This window comes from Schistocerca cancellata, chromosome 2 (genome assembly GCF_023864275.1).
Source record: "Schistocerca cancellata isolate TAMUIC-IGC-003103 chromosome 2, iqSchCanc2.1, whole genome shotgun sequence".
NCBI classification, from domain to species: Eukaryota; Metazoa; Arthropoda; class Insecta; order Orthoptera; family Acrididae; genus Schistocerca; species Schistocerca cancellata.
In genome coordinates, this window is record NC_064627.1 from 677,771,818 (window position 1) to 677,789,851 (window position 18,034).

At 40.8% G+C, this 18,034-nt stretch overlaps 1 protein-coding gene across 4 annotated transcripts in view; it reads left to right on the plus strand.

The window, feature by feature from the left end:
• The window catches only part of LOC126162411 (location of vulva defective 1-like), a 111,885-nt gene that overhangs the window by 90,783 nt on the left and 3,068 nt on the right, over nt 1–18,034 (plus strand). For all 4 annotated transcript variants that reach the window (XM_049918909.1, XM_049918907.1, XM_049918908.1 and 1 more), the window contains 3 exons: nt 3,451–3,650; nt 10,385–10,570; nt 13,321–13,453. In XM_049918909.1, the coding sequence (XP_049774866.1) occupies nt 3,451–3,650; nt 10,385–10,570; nt 13,321–13,453 (519 nt within the window). The remainder of the gene's footprint in view (nt 1–3,450; nt 3,651–10,384; nt 10,571–13,320; nt 13,454–18,034) is intronic.

The window sequence follows — 18,034 nt, forward strand, 5'->3', positions numbered from 1 at the left end:
TTGTTGTTGTTGTTGAGCATAGTCTCTATGGAAATTATTTTTACTTCTAGTATTATGGTTCAAGAACTGTCCTTTTCTGATTACTATGCTTTATTGTCTGCTTTTTGCAATGTCATTAAGGGCTGAATTCAATATAGTTTGAAAACAAGGCTGAGGAAACATTGAACAAAATCTTTTTGAAGAAAACATCCCATACCTAACTTATGGAAATGTAGACCAGAAGAAAATGAGCAAGATAGATAAGACATTGAGCTCATATTTCAGATGACCATGGTTAAAGTCCCTGGCTGTAATGCAGATTTGGGCTTTCTGTGATTTCCTACAATCACTCTGGGCGATTGCTGAGATGATTTTTTAAATGCAGATACCACTAAGTTCTATTCACACTGTGGTTCAAACCTAGCTTGTGCTTCATCTCTAGTAGCCTCAATGATGGAAGGACATGAAACTCTTAATTGTACAAGCTAAATCAGAATCTCCACATAAGGATTAGAACCAGGTATTCCAGAATGCATGGCAGTGTTCACTTGCTGTACCACCTTTCAGAAATCATCATGCTAACAAAAATCTTATAATGTAAGTGAATAGATATAAAATCTACTCACCAAGTGGTGGCAGGAGAACACATCTAAGGATATTGAAATTTCCAAGCTTTTGGAGCCAGTGGCTCCTTCTTCTGGCAGAAGGGTTGAACGGGAAGGAAGAGAGGTGAAGGGGTTCTTTGGGGGAAGAGACCAAACTGTGAGGTCATCGATCTCATTGGATTAGGGAAGGACGGGGAATGAAGTTGGCCATGCCCTTTCAAAGGAACCATCCCGACATTTGCCTGGAGCGATTTAGGGAAATCACGGAAAACCTAAATCAGGATGGCCGGATGCGGGATTGAACCGTCATCCTCCCGAATGTGAATCCAAGAGGTGAAGGAAAAGGACTGGTGGGGCATGAGAAATGGGGAGAGTTCACAAAAGTCACCAAGAACCCTGGGTCAGGGGAGACTTACTGGATGGGATAAGAAAAGACTGATTGTTGATGACTACACTGGAGAAGATTTGAAAATAGGAGAGCTTAAAGATGGAAGATAGCGTAACACGCAAGGCAGAGATGACTAACAAAACATTGTGCATGAGTTAATAAGAGCAGAAAGCTAAATGCACTATATATAGCAGAGGTGGGGGCTGGGGAAAAATAGTCAGGTCAGAAAATAAAAGATATAGAAAGCTAAAAAGGAATGAAGAAAGCGAAGGAGTGAAGTTGCTTTTTCTTTTATTTCCTGATCCATCTATTTCCTCCCAACCTCACCCTTAATCCCCCCCACCTCTATCACATATAATGTACTTAGCTTTCTGCTCTTATTGATTCATGCATGATATTTTGTCAGTTTGTAGCATCTCCCCAAAGTTATTCAATCTGTATATTGAGAAAGCAATAAAGGAAACAAAAGAAAGATTTGGAGTAGGAATTAAAATCCATGGAGAAGAAATAAAAACTTTGAGGTTCACTGATGACATTGTAATTCTGTCAGAGACAGCAAAGGACCTGGAAGAGCAGCTGAACGAAATGGAAAGTGTCTTGAAAGGATGATATAAGATGAACATCAACAGAAGCAAAATGATGATAATGGAATGTGGTCGAATTAAATCGGGTGATGCTGAGGGAATTAGATTAGGAAATGAAAGGCTTAAAGTAGTAAATGAGTTCTGCTATTTGGGGAGCAAAATAACTGATAATGGTTGAAGTAGAGAAGATATAAAATGTAGACTGGCAATGGCAAGGAAAGCCTTTCTGAAGAAGAGGAATTTGTTAACATCGAGTATAGATTTATGTGTTAGGAAGTCGTTTCTGAAAGTATTTGTATGGAGTGTAGCCATGTATGGAAGTGAAGCGTGGACAGTAAATAGTCTGGACAAGAAGAGAATAGATGCTTTCGAAATGTGGTGGTACAGAAGAATGCTGAAGATTAGATGGGTAGATCACATAACTAATGAGGAGGCATTGAATAGAATTGGAGAGAAGAGAAATTTGTGGCACAACTTGACTAGAAGAAGGGATCGGTTGGTAGGACATGTTCTGAGGCATCAAGGGATCACCAATTTAATATTGGAGGGCAGTTTGGAGGGTAAAAATCATAGAGGGATACCAAGAGATGAATACACTAAACAGATTCAGAAGGATGTAGGTTGCAGTAGGTATTGGGAGATGAAGAAGCTTGCATAGGATAGAGTAGCATGGAGAGCTGCATCAAACCAGTCTTTGGACTGAAGACCACAACAACAGTATTTTGTCAGTAATCTCTGTCTTGCATACTACCCAATTTTCCACCTTTAAGCTTTCAGGTTTTCAAATCTTGTCTGGTGCATTCTCCAACAATCAGTCTTTTCTTGTCAGCCCATCCAGTAAGTCTCTCCTGACCCAGTGTTATGGGCAACTTTTTTGAACTCTCCCCATTTCCTACACCTCACCAGTCCTTTTCCTTTAGTCCTCTTCCTTCCCCCTTCAACCCTTCTGCCAGAAGAAGGAGCCACAGGCTTTGAAAGCTTACAAATGTCAATGTATGTGTATTCCCCTGCTGCCGCTTGGTGAGTAGATTTTTTTATCTATCCAATTACATTATTTTTTCAAAAATCGATTTTTTCATTGATATGACAAAAATCTTAGAAAGGGTTGAGGCAACACTCAAATGTCAGAAGATGGAGTGGTCCACTGGACAAACAAATATATGCCGGTGTGTGTCATGGATGCCATAAATCTCTGTCCTTACTCTAATTGTACTTGCTTTCTCCTTCTTCATTATCATGCAGGAAATCAACAATATGGAGACAGTATACTCATTAAAGTAGTAACAAATTCTTGATTTGTGTAGGCGTATTATGTTACATATTGTGGGCTTCTTATTTTTCTTATGCCTTTGCCCCATACCTATGCATAGTCGGCATGATTACTATTGGATTTGGCATGGTTAATTTTAAGGAGTATCTGGATGCCCTTCCTGCCACCACCCCATTACCTCTCAGAAGGTAAGAGTTTTCCAACTGTCTGCATGTAGTGTTACCCATGTGAGAGAGCACAGACATTTTCTAAATGTGTGTTAATTATGTAATTGAGGCGGGACTTGGCTACCAGCCCAATATTCACCTAGTCGAATGTGAGAAGCTATCTAAAAACCATATCCAAACTGGCAAGTGGACCAACCCTCATTGTTAATCCACTAGGACCAACGCACCTGCCCAAATCCTGAAAGTGCCATGTTAACCCATGCGGCTATCCCTACAAGTAATTTTATGTATTGTGATGATATAATGATATCATTTTCCTACAGTCGCATATACAGAATAGAAACATAAAACTTGGTTCAGTCAGATTTAATAGTAAATAATTATCAAATACCTTAATATATTCATTCTTAGTCAATTAAACAATTTTTAACACATAAAAATTAATCACTTTTTACAGGGTATAGATCAGCTTGGCAGAGCACTTTGGTGAAAATAGGAAATATTGCAAGAAGACAGACATGTCACATGAATCCTTGTTATCCATTTTTGATTGATGGGATACAAGAGGAATATGTTCCTGTCATGTCTCTTACTGCTACATTTCGATTTGCTTATCTCAGAAAACTCCATGCTACTGCTTTGGAATTCCCACTTGATGTGAGTAATGCTAACTTGTTCAAGTAATATGTAAACTGCATGCAGTTACCAGTAGTCAGTAACAAGATTTTTTACCAGAATCACTGTTTAGCTTCCTTTTTTTTCTGTGACATCTGTCTTGGTGTAACAAAGGTATAAAATGTGGGATGACACAGTATGAAATTTTTGTAAATATGGCATCTTTCACTGATTGCAAATATTTGTTTATTAAGTTGAATAAACAAATATTTGTGATCAGTGACTGTTGTGGCATTTAAGAAAATCAAATATGAAGTCCCTGTTGAGATGATACTGCACTTCATTAAAATTTGTATCACAACAGATCTCCCTGTCATGAAAAGTCTGACTACAGTGAGTGACATTTGACATGGAGTTCAATATTGTTCATTAATAACTTCATTATGTACATGGCTATGTTATTTGAACTTAGTGAAATAAAAATCAGCAACATAGATAGTTTTGGGAAATGGAATGGAAGCAGTTCATTCAGTTCATAAAAGGTCAAAATACTACTTCAGCAATAAGTGGAAGGGAACATAATGAATATCAGCACAGATTTGTGTCAATAGCAGGAATACAGTGCTCCTAATTTACAAATTCTGTACTGTTAAGTCAATGTATATTAATTTTACTACAGCAAAAAATGTCATCTCCACTTAAATTGAGATCTAACAGTTATTTGTTTGAAAAGTGCTATAAGGAAAATGGAACAGCTCTCTTTACACAAAAATACTGTTTCTCTTATAGATCTAGCTGCAGAATTTTGTAGGGGGCCAAGGAAATTATAATTTTTATAGGTAGTGGATAAAGAAATTAAAGAGTTCTTATTTGTTATAAATTACAAATAAAAATGTTATCATTGAATGTAAACAAAATGAGCTCCTGTAATTCTCCAAGGTGAGACATCCACTGTTTGTTCTCTGAGATATTCATACAGGAGCATAGTATATACACTATCTGATCAAAAGTATCTGGATGTGGACACCTATTAGTGGATATTAATATAGGATGAGTCCACCATCTGCCTTTATGATAGCTTGAATTCTGCTGGGAATCCTTTCAATGAGATGCGTGAATGCCTGTGGAAGATTGGCAGCCCATTTTTCATCAAAAGCCAAAACCAGAAAGGCACAGGACCTTGGAGTCTAGAGCCAAACTGACATTCTAATTCACTACAAAGGTGTACCATGAGGTTCAGGTTGTGACTATGGACAGATCAGGCCATTTCAGAGATTTTATTCATCATAGACCATGGTCTCACAGATGCTGCATTTTGACAGGGTGCATTGTCTTATTGATGCAGATAAACAAAGTAATCATGGAAAGAATAGACTGCTACTCACTGTAAAGATGACACAAAGAGTTGCAGATGACTACAGTGAAAAGACTGTTACACATTAAGCTTTTGGCCAAAGCCTTCATCAGAAAAGAAAAACACACATGCTTTCACACTACCAAGCACACCACACATGCACATGACTGAGCAGCCAGAGATAGTGTTCAGGTGTATGTAAGGTGTGCTTGCTTGTGTGTATTTTTTTCTGATGAAGGCTTTGGCCAAAAGTTCTGTGTACAGTCTTTTCCTTGTGCCTGTCTGCAACTCAACATATCATCTTTATGGTGGGTAGCTGTCTATTCTTTCCATAATTATTGATAAAATAATTATTGTCTCCAAATTGTTCTTCTGCTACACACAGCACATGGTGCTGTAAAATGCTTTCATACCCATCAACATGTTGCACTTTGTTAAGAACAATTAGGAGACCACATCCTAACCACTAAAACACCCTTGTACCCTAGCTCCACCTCCTCTGTACTTCACTGTAGGCACTGCAGGTGATGGCAGGTTATGTTCGCCAGGCATTTGCAAAAACACTAACCCTTCCACCAGATTGCCACAGGGTCCAGCATGATTTATCATTCCAAATCACTCATTTTCAGCCATCCATTGTCCATTGTCTTTTCACGACCTCAAGTATCACTTATCACTGACTAAAGAAATGTGTGGCTTAAGAGGAGCTGCTCAACCACTGTACCCCATTATTTTTAATTCCCTGTGCACAATCATTGTGCTAGCAGGACTTCTGGTAGCATTTTGGAACTCATGAGTAATCCCTTCTGTTGATTTCACATATTTTTTTGCAACCAACCTCTGCAATGCTTGACTTTTATACTGCCAGGTCCACCTATCTTGATCTTTAGTGGTCACTTTGGCATTACATAAAGTGTCTGGATACTTTTGACCAGATAGTGCTGAATGCTGATTCCTGTGAATAATACTACATAATATTATTATTAATAATAATAATTATTATTATTATCTTTTTTGCCCATAACACCTTGATTTGTAATTTTTATACATTTACTTTAACAACCTTACATAAAATAAAATGGATATATAGAAACTTAGAAACTAACACATTAGATACTATAGATTACTATCAGTATTTTTAAATGAATATTAACCACAACCCACCATATTGCAGAGATGCTGAGTTGCAGGTAGGCACAACAAAAAGACTGTAACAAATAAAGCTTTTGGCCAGTAAGGCCTTCATCAAAAATAGATGACAGACAACTTTCCTTTTCATAATATTGTTACATTCCATCCTGGGTTTAAGTAAGATAGCTTGATGAAACTTGGACCATACATAAAAAAAAACTGCTACAGTATAGTACCAAAGGTAAATGAAAGAAATGCACAGTGAGACATACAGAAAGACAATAATGACACTGAAGTCACTGAAATTTATGATGGTTCTCTAGACATTACAACAGGCAGGACATGCTTCTTAATAGGGTGTGTGATTACCATGGATGGCAATACATGCCTTTGCAACATACTCACAAGCTGGCCACGAGGTTGGTAAGGAGGTCTTGTGGTGCGGCATTCAATTCCTTCACCAGCACAGTTGACAATTGCTGGCCATTGGTGTATTTGGATGTGCAGCAATACATTTTCCCAATACATTCCACATGTACATGGTGGAATTTTGAGTCAGAGGAATGACAGTCCAGTGCATTCACTGAATATTCTCTCGTTCTAAGACCTCCTCCACCTGAGCATTTCGGTGCCATCACTCACTGTCTTCCACAAAAATGAAGTCAGTCCTGAATGCACCCCATAAAAGATTCAAGTGAGGAAGGAGTATAGTATCACAATAATGTTGACTGGTGAGTATACCATGTTCAAAGATTTGGAGGTCAGTACTCCCGTGCAACATGATGGCTCCCCACACAGTAACACCTGGACCACCAAAATGATCATACTTGTACCTGGCAATGTTCCTTGGTTCATATGAGGGACTTAACATACCCATAAACATTGTTTGGATGGATTGTTTTGATTGTCCAGGTGTTATGGTGTAGGTTGGCATAATGTTGCATGGGGTACCGATGAACACAGTACACTCACCAGTCAACATTATTATGAAACTGTACTCCTTCCCCGTGTGTGTCTTTTCAGGATCCCATTCAGCCCTGACTTCCTATTTCTGGATGACAATGAGCCACCACATCAAACAGCACAGCTGCAGGAGCTCTTGGACTGAGAGGATGTTCAACAAATAGCCAGTGTATATACACATATATACTGGAGCTCAGAAATCTTTAATTTAATGTAACTGTTTACATTGTCCTTAAAAAGTTTCCATGGGGTTGCTGTTCATAGTTAGGCAGCCTATTAAAGAAATTCCTTCCAGCAGGAAGATGGCTGTGATCTGTAGATGGTTTATTACTCATTATGTCACACTCATTGAACTGATCCTGTTGAAAAACTGGAAAACTGAGATAATTAAAGATACAGAGAGAAAGAACAAATAGACGTGTGCTAAAAAGGTAGGTGTTCCACAAGAAAATTTACAGAATATAGCCCTCATTGCAAATACTGATGTAATGAGAACTGGCAAGTTGATAAAAAATGGCATGTAAAACTGAAATGGTAATTAGGCAGTTAATTGTAATCTGAGCTTAAACTAGGTATGTGCCACGAGTCTGGATGCCAAGTACATCCTAATCTCATATCATTATGCTGTATGTACAAAGTATGGTATCCTTGAAATATAGGCCTCTAAACAGACAAAACAAAAGTAGAAACATTATCAGTTTTTATGAAATTTTTTTGGGTGAGCAACCAAATTATGATATTATCTTGTCGCAATATTTTGCTTGAAGATGATGGGGAACAAAACTCATTGAAACATTGCAACAAGATGGTGTCATTACTCTGCTGGTCACCTGAGAAGACTTCATCATGGAATATACAGAGAAAGCCTGCAATCACATATGTTATCAGTTTTGTTATAGATTCAATGGCAAAGATGTGAAATCCCACTAACTGTTGCTGCTATTTTGTTTCAGTTCTATTCATGACACAGTCTCATCTCTGGGTATCTTTCTTGCCTCATAATATATGCATGCTCCTCTTTATTTATATTCAACACCTCACTTGCAGCATATAGCTTTTAATTCACCATTGCTTTATCTAAATCTAGAGCTATACTCTGCAAACCATTGTGAAGGTTATGCGGGAGTATAAATCACAGTGTACCAGTTATTAGGGTGTTTCTACATTCCATTCATACATGGAGTGCAGGAAATATGATTATTTACCTGCCTTTGTGTGTGCTGTAATTAATCTAACCTTATCCTCACAGTCCTTAAGGAAGTGATGTGTATGGAGTTGTAGTGTATTCCTAGAGTCATCATTTAAAGGCAGTACTTGGAACTACGTCAGTAGACTTTCTTGGAATAATTTTTGTCTACCTTCAAGAATCTGCCAGTATCCACTGCTTGTTCTATCTAGTACAGGTTCCATACACCTGAGCAATATTCCAGGATGTGTCTGCGAGATAATTAATATACAGTATGAACAGCAGGGGTCGTAATAAACTTTCCTGGGGTACACCTGAAGTTACTTCTACGCTACCAATGACTCTTCATCAAAAATAACATGCTGTGTACTCCCTGCTAAGAAATCCTCAATCTGGTAACATATTTTGCCTGTTACCCAAAATGATTGTACTTTGGATAATAAGTATAGGTGTGATGCAGAATCAAATGCTCTTTGGGAATTGAGAAATTCTGCATATACATGACTGCTTTGATCTATGGTATCTTAAGAGGAAAGTGTGAGATGAGTTCCACGTGATCTGTCTTTTCAAAGTCCATGCTGGTTGTCAAGGAGGAGGTTGCTCTGTTCAACCTACCTCATTATGTTTGAGATCAGAATATATTCTAAGATTCTACACCCAATGTAAGTCAAGGATGCTAGACAGCAACTGCTTCATTACTAACTTCAATTTGTTTTGCCTCAAATCAACTATTTCATGTTATAATTATCAATTCTCCTATTGTCCATCTTTCACAGTTACATTCCACCTTTTGTCATTTGTTTTTTAACATTCTTTTTCTTCCTTCTCAACTTCAATTTGGTAAGGCCTACATTGGGCAGACTATGTTGACAGTCAAGGAAAGTTGCCAGAAGCACAGGACACATACCAAACTCAAGCAACCAACAAAATCTGTGTTTTTGGAACATTACATAGCTATAGTGAACTCAATGAAATATGAACAAATGGAAGTGCTACAATAGATTTCATTATTTTGTGACTTTGTTCTAAAGAGGCCATTGAAGTATGAGAGGCCAACAGCCTGGCCAATAAACCCAGTGGCTTCACTCTCAGGAAGGTGTGGGACCCAATCCTCAGCCAGCTAAAGTCACAGCATCACCAAAGAGAGACTTCTGTGGTTGACAGGGGCAGTAGAAGCACTGAGAGATCAGAGTTTGCACCCAGAATTTGGTGACTGTGGCTCCCTCCCCCCCCCCCCCCCCCTCCCACTCTCCCACTCCCATCCACACCAACCCAACTGAGAGGCATGTGACCAGGTAGTGATGGAATATGAGGAGGGTGATAGTAAAGGAGATGTGATAATGTGATATAACAAAGGTACTTATTCTACAGGTGCCATCTGAAGATGATGGCAAGTTATGCTGTTTAAATGTCATGTTACATAAATGACTGCACCCCTTTGGAAAACTGACATCAAAACAGACAATTGATTCACTGGGAAAACTTAAGAGCATACTTTCCAAACATTGCATGGTTGGAGATAGACTTAGGATGATGAAAAGATGGCAATGGAGGAGGATAAGAATACAAAGACTGAGTGGGTTCTTTAGAGGCAAGCAAGCAAGAGGGTAAGACACAGGGTGACAGTTAAGAAAATAATGTGAAATGAGAGAAAAACTCAGGAAGGTTTGTGAGACAGGAAATTAACAGGAGGCATGGAATGTGAAGCACTATTTGAAGTTGAGTGCATTTTGCTCAGCAGATAACTGATCAAACTTATCCATTATCACAGTATATCATTGGTTGTACATAAAAGAAAACAGTTTGTTTGTATTGTGTGCAGACAGAGAGCTGTGCATTGGCTACAATGAAGTTTCTATATTGTATAACTCCTTTTATAACAAACACAGTAGCAGTTGTAACAGATCCAACAGGAAGTTAAACATATCAGTTTTTGTAATGACATGCAAAATTCAAAAGTTTCCTCAATTATTTTATGGTTTTGAGGACCCTGTTCTTGTATTGTTCAGTAGTGTGCAGGTGTTTCCATCTTTTGTGTAATAGTGTGTAATGTTACTTCTGAATTTTACTTTTAGGATTGAATGAGTTTACAAAAATTACACTTTATTTTAATGAAAATTTGTCTTGTACTCTGTATTTCAGAATGATAAGTATAAGCTTCTCTTAATTTTGCCAGTGGACAAATGTGGATTAAAAGGTCTCATATACTCTCTAAGTTTATATCCGTTGCGGCTGGTGTATGAAGCTTTGGTTCTCACAAGAGTGAATGCTGTCATACCAACATTTATGGCAGATGGTGATATTTCTCTGTCAACATCCCTAAAAAAGGTATATTAATGTATCAGCATTAAGAACAAATAGCTGACAATAATTAAGTTCCCCCATTATGAATAAATTTAAATGATCTTTGTTTTATTTAAATAGGGTTTATTGTGCACAGTGTATGTTTTATTCAATACAGTATCCCTTGTTAAAATGTGTGAATGCCTCCATAAAAAATTCTTGTGTTTGTGTATCCAATCATTCATCCCCTCCTGGTAGGTATCTCAATTTTAAGGCACTGTTCCTTATCCTGATTCCCAATTAGAAAAATGCTCAAAACATAGATTATTGGTGATCTTAATTGTTAGATGAATTGTACGTGACTTTACACTGTTTAGTTACAAAATTATACTTTTTGTGCACTCTACATTATATTGATTTGATTTGATTGGATATCTGGATGTGATATACTCTGGCAGTGTACATTTTAGATGTGCAACCTTTTTTGTGTCCAAGGGTTAAATGTAACATTCCCTACAGATTGTCATGTTTAAAACTTTTCCTGTCACTGTTGCATATGACATTGCACATGTTGTTTAAAGTAGTATATCAACATATGTAGTTTTTAAAGATGACAGTGTCATCTGTATTTCCCCTTTGTTCTCATAAAAGGTGGGTTGTCTCATCCTGTGGTCTAAGTGACCTGCCCCCAACCTACCTCTCTTCTGCATGAGAAAGCAGATGTAACTTACCAAACGAAAGCATTGGCATGTTGATAGACACACAAACAAACACACACACAAAATTCAAGCTTTCACAATCAACGGTTGCTTCATCAGGAAAGAGGGAAGGAGAGGGAAAGACGAAAGGATGTGGGTTTTAAGGCAGGGGGTAAGGAGTCATTCCGATCCCGGGAGCAGAAAGACTTACCTTAGGGCGAGGTGTGTGTGTGTGGGGAAGGGGGGGGGGGGGGGAGGACAGGTATACACTCGCACGCACACACATATCCATCCGCACATATACAGACACAAGCAGACATTTGTAAAGGCAAAGAGTTTGAGCAGAGATGTCAGTCGAGGCGGAAGTACAGAGGCAAAGATGTTGTTGAGTGACAGGTGAGGTATGAGTGGCGGCAACTAGAAATTAGCGGAGTTTGAGGCCTAGTGGGTAACAGGAAGAGAGGATATACTGAAGGGCAAGTTCCCATCTCCAGAGTTCTGACAGGTTGGTGTTAGTGGGAAGTATCCAGATAACCCAGACGGTGTAACACTGTGCCAAGATGTGCTGGCCATGCACCAAGGCATGTTTAGCCACCGGGTGATCCTCATTACCAACAACCCCTGTCTGCCTGTGTCCATTCATGCGAATGGACTGTTTGTTGCTGGTCATTCCCACATAGAAAGCTTCTCAGTGTAGGCAGGTCAGTTGGTAAATCACGTGGGTGCTTTCACACGTGGCTCTGCCTTTGATACAATCTGGCTAGGGTGAAGGCATGTTTGCAGAGGGAATGTAAATAAAACTTAATGGGGTCGTTGTGGGGATGTTGTGAGGGTGACATGGTATTAGAAGGTGGAAAGTGTAACATGAGGCTGAAATGAAAATGAAAATATTAAAAAAAAAAAAATAGGGGAAGGGATAAAGGTGAACTAGAAAGCAACTGGAGATTTGGTGTGAAAAAAATCGAAAAAGTGTTGGTTGAAGCTGAGCTATGTTGATCCTGTGGTGAACTTGGGTTGGTAAACAACGATGTGCACAAATGTTAGGTAGTTGTGTTGCCACCAAAACACGTTAAAGGGGGGAGAAATTTGGGAAAATTTCGAAAAAACTGCATGTAAATGTATTAAAAGGAGCGGATTTGTGGTGGCAGATTATGAAAATGAGGCTAACAATTGTCTGACAAAGAAATAATGACGTTAAAACCTGTGGGAAGCGGCTAAAAATGATCAGTGTTGTGGGAAAAACAGAAATGAAAATAAAGCGAAAGTTGTTAGAACTAGCCGAAATGGTTGTTTAATCCCTAGCTGGGATTGGAATGACTCCTTACCCTCTCCCATAAAACCCACATCCTTTCATCTTTCCCTCTCCCTCCCTCTTTCCTGATGAAGCAACCTTGGGTTGCAAAAGCTTGAAATTTGGGTGTGTGTTTGTGTTTGTTAGTGTCTCTATCAACATACCAACGCTTTCGTTTGGTAAGCTACATCTGTGTGTGTGTGTGTGTGTGTGTGTGTGTGTGTGTGTGTGTGTGTGTGTGTGTGTGTGTGTGTTGTGTTGTGTCTGTTCTTTTGGACATGTCTGAAAGAACAAACGTCATCTTGATCCTGTGGCCACTATGAATTAAGCCACAAAGGAGTTACAGACATTGTGTGAGTGGGTATTGATTTAAATCAATTAGGAGGTTGAAAATTTGTGCCAGACAGGGATTCGAACCCAGGTCTTGTGCTTACTAGGCAGATGTGCTGACCACTGATCCACTGATCCATCAGGACACAGGGGGCATCCCACCTGCATGGACTATACTAGCACACCCCCTGTCAGACTCAAATTCCCAATCTATCCACACACTACTAATATAGTGCCCTTTGTCCATTACCCTCATTACTCATGGCGTTTTGCCAATCCCTATAAGAGTTTGGGCTTGGAGTGCATCTGCGCTGAAGCTATCATTGGCCATCATTGCCAATTATATATATGTGGTGTCTGTTCTTCTGACAGTAACGAAATGCACCAATTGCCTTTTCATTTGGTTGGGTTATAAAAATGTTTATTGTGCATGATACATCACAATATATAAACATTGTTTCAATTAACTATTTCAGTTAGGCATCTGGGACATTTTTGATCCCAAAAGAGCAAATCTAACTGGTATGAGTGATGATCCAGAACTTTATGTACGAAACATCGAACAAACCATCAAAGTCAACATCAGAAATTATATGGATCCACAAAATGGTAAGTATTATGTTTTACTATTCTGAGCAGTTCTTGTGTTTACAGTTTAATTTATATATGTACTCTGACTGTTCCAGCAATTTCATACGTAATTGGTTTTCTAGGAGTCAGAATATGAATTTCAATAGGCTTTCTTATTTGCATGACCAACTTTTAGGCTTACTGTACCTTGACATCTCTTTTGCCTGAACTTTGAAAGTCTTCTTCTTCTGTTTAGCATCTCAACTGTTTATAGTTATCTTGTCTTTGTGTAGATGATTTTTGAGAAACACTTTATTTATTTATTTATTTATTTTGTAAACTGTCCACTTTGCTGTTGATTCTGGTATCACATCTGCCATTATTTCTGCTCTTAGCATTACTTCTAGTAACTTTTGCAGTGCAGTCTTATGTTCCTGTAAATGTGAGACATCAAGAAACCATTATTATTTTAACCACTCTCCATCCTCTAGTTCTTCTAGACTTCCATCTCATTCCAGTAGACCTCCTTTTGTAAAATAAGAATGTGTCAAGGAGTACATAAAATATGCCCACAACTGAGGACAACTTCTCATGTAGACTTATATTTAGTTTGACCCTAAGGTTCTTTTCCTTTTTTTATAGTATGGGAAAAGGGAATATGGATAACTGTATATGCAACAAACTGTTCCCATAAATGTCTATACGTACATATATTTCAGCACAAAGAAAGATACACGCGTACACTGTACAAGGTACAAAGGCGGACTGGACTATTAACATGGCGGCTCATCAGAGTAGTTAGAGTTCAAAGATCATGCTTTATGTGGTCAAAGTGATCTATCGACGATCGACGCCATATCCCCTCCCCCCCCCCCCCCCTCCCTGCTGTGAGGCCTTAGGGGAGGTGGTGTAGGCGTTGGCATCAAAGTGAGTAGTGTGAGACAGCAGGCTCATGACTGGAAGCTCCATCTCAGTCAGGGCAGCGTGCGAAAGTGCGGTGACGGGCTGCCGGTCCACATCGTAATCAACAGCCAGCGGGGATGGGCAATGCATCGGCTGACCTGGGAGTACAGGTGTGGGGAGCAGTGCAGCGTGCGAACGTGCCTGCCCCTATTGCAGATTGAGCCATCCGAGGAGATGAACGCATGAACTCTGATGGATTGCACTCTTGGGGGAGGGGCAGGCTATGCACTAACTTGACATCTAGTTCCTCGTTGAGTGTCAAGTCCGCAGTGTCTGTAAGGAGCATGAGCACATGGTCATCAAAAGTGACAATTGACACATCATCGACGTGGTTAGGTGGAACATTGCAGCGCAAGTTGAAAGTCGGGGAGCAAATCTCTCAAGTAGATGAAACGTCATCAAAATCTTCCCATGGTGTTGATGACAACATGCTTGGGAAACCCGCCAACTGCGGTGATGAATCATCGGAAGGAGAAGACCATACCATGGGATGAGCTAACTCATTATCAGGCTCAGCAATGGAAAATTCATCTGGATGGTCTGACTTGGATGGCAGAGGGGCATCGGAGTCCATGAAAGCGGGCTTGAGCCTGTGTAGCGAAACGTTCTGTGGGCAATTTTTAACAATAATGTCAAACGTCGTCTCGCCCCTCCGGAGTACTTCAAAGAGGCCGAGGTATGGGAGTTGCAGGGGTTGTCTAACAGCATCATCCCTGAGCATAATGTGGGTGCATGTGTTGAGTGTGGTTGGCACATAAGTGTCCGGCGGAGAATGACTGACAGGCAGGTGTAGCCATACGTGTCTAAAGTGGGTGCACATTCTACTAATAAAGTCTGGGGAGGTGGGGAGATCCTCGGGTGCTTGAGGCAGAATAAGTTCCCAGGTAGAACCAGGTTCTCACCAAAAACGAATTCGGAGATGGTTACCTGTAAGTTAGGTTTAAAGGTCAAATGGAGACTGAGTAACACCCAAGAAAATGCCACAGAACAGAGGCAGTCATGGCACCTGAGTGCTGTTTTAAGGGTGCGGTGCCGTAGTTCCACTAAACCGCAGCTTTGTGGGTGGTAGGCTGTTTTATGAATTTTTTTGATACCGCAAAGGTTACATAAAATTGTGAAAAGTGCAGGCTCGAACTGTCGACCCTGGTCAGTTGTGATCGTGGATGGACAACCGAACCTAGCGATCCATGATAAGATGAATCCCTTGGCCACGTTTTCTGCTGTTATGCTGGATAAAGGAACAGGAGACACGCAGTCGATTGGGGAAAGGATATATCTGTGGCCCTCTGACAGTGGCAGAGGGCTGATAAGGTCGATAAGTACATGACGAAAACGTCCTTGTGGAATGTCAGACGTGGCATCCGATTTTGTTGCATTGGCAGGAAATGCAGCTGCGTGCCCAGGTTTCACAGTCCTGCTTAACATTTTTCCAAACAAAACGCTCGGTGACGAGGCATGTGGTGGCACGGACACCAGGGTGGGCGAGGTTATGCAAGGCGTCGAAGGCTTGTCGGTACAACATGGGAGGGACCAACAGCCGCAGAGTGCCAGTAACAGAGTCGCACCACATTTCTTCCAAAACACCAAGGAACTTGGCTTTGGTAAACACAAGCGATGTCTGAGGATCCATGAGGCGAGCTTGAGATTCCTCGTCCGAGGCCTGGAGAGCGGCGAGATCAGATAAATTGATGATGCATGAGACAGTATTTATCCATGGAAAGAATCAGCAGGGATGTTTTCCATGCCTTTGATGTAGTGTATGTCCATAGTAAGGACCAGGTTGAAGTGGCGGAAATGCTGAGGTGTTGGGTCCTCAGGAGGGTTGCAGAAGGCGTCCGCCAGTGGTTTGTGGTTACTAAGGATGAAGAAAGAACAGCCTTCAATGTCAGGGCAAAAATGTTCGACAGCTTCATAGACTGACAGAAGTTCTCTATTAAAAGCAGAATATTTCTTCTGTGCTGTAGACAGAGTTTCAGAGAAGAAATGAAGGGGCAAAACAGTGTCGCCTTTGCATTGCTGTAATACTGCCCGGACCACGATGTCACTGGCGTCCGTAGTGATGAACAACTCAGCAGATGGATCAGGGTGGGCAAGTATGATGGCAAGAGCTAATGCTGTCTTTAGAGCCCTGAGGGCCTCTAGCATGGGTTCAGTCCAACGGACTGACTTTAGGCCCGAAATCTGTTTGCCGGGCAGTGAGTCCATCAGTGGGGCCTGCATGGCGGCGGCAGAAGGTAGATGTTGGCAGTAGCAATTTATAGTACCCAGGAAACGTCGGAGTTCTTTGTACATAGCTGGGGATGGCAATGACGTGATAGCCTGCATGCGGGATTTGGGAGGCTGTATTCCATCTGTGGAGACGGTGTAACCCAAAAATGTTACAGAAGACTGGCGCATTTGGAATTTATCTTTGTTGACCTCGACACTGTTGGAGTTCCAGGTCTGGAAGACCTGGGATAAATGATCTTAGTGGTCCTCAGTCAACTTTCTGAAAATGAGGATGTCATCCATGTATGCAAAGCAGAACTCGAACTGTCATAAGATTGAGTCAATGAAACATTGCCACGTTTGTGCTGCATTCTTTAATCCAAATGGCATGAAGTTGTATTGGAACAAACCTAGCAGCATGATAATAAGTCTTTGGAATGTCTTCCGGCACTACTGGAATCTGGTGATAGGCACGTTTACAGTCAATCACAGTGAACATTGTGGTGCCCGACAACATATGGATGAAATCATTTATGTTTGGCACTGAGTAATTGTCCATGAAGGTACGAGCATTTAAGTGTCTGTAATCACCACACATTTGGAAAGAACCATCGTGTTTGGTGACGAGGTGAATAGGTGAAGACCTATTGCTGTCGGATGGCTGTAGAATACCTGCCTCCAGAAGTTCGTTAATTTGCTGCTGGGCCACGTGCAAGGTATTGTGGTTGAGGCGTGTAACCTTGTGCCTAATAGGAGGGCCGGCAGTGGTAATTATCTTGTGTGTCATTTCGTCAGTGATGGAAGAGACTGAGAACTGCACACGAGGCTGAATAACATCCTGACATGAAGTTTTGAGATGAGTGGGGCGCGGTGAGGTGTCGCCATTAGCACGAGTGGGAAAAGGCAGCACAAAAGTCACATGCCTATTATGTGAGAGCGGCATGCACTTGTTTGGAGAGGTTGACTGTGCGCACAGCATGGAGTGGATCGGGGCACACAGCAACTGTCTGTTGTTAGCTTTGCCTCGAGTAACCCGTGTGGACGAGAGAGGCGGTGGCGTCCCACGGGGAATGGTGATGCCGCCGAATCACGTGGTTGGTGCATGAGAGAGGGGGAATGTTTACCAATACGCGGGGTGGCTGCCCACAGGGTGGGGGTGTTCGCATCGTACGCGTGACTGTCATTAGAAGCACTGTTTGAAACACATGGCACTGCACGTAGCTGGCGTGTGGCAGGTGTCGAGATCACTGAACGCGAATCGTCACACGCAATGAATGTTTTTGAATTAACCTCGTATAGGATCTTGATTATTAATTCCTGTGGCAAGCAGGCGAGTCTGTCCAACATTGTTTTCTTGGCAAACTCGTATTTTGGCGGCGGCAGTGGCAAAAGGAGGAGGTCACAAATTAAATCTGAGTGGTCATGGAGGTGCGTGATGAGACATAGAAA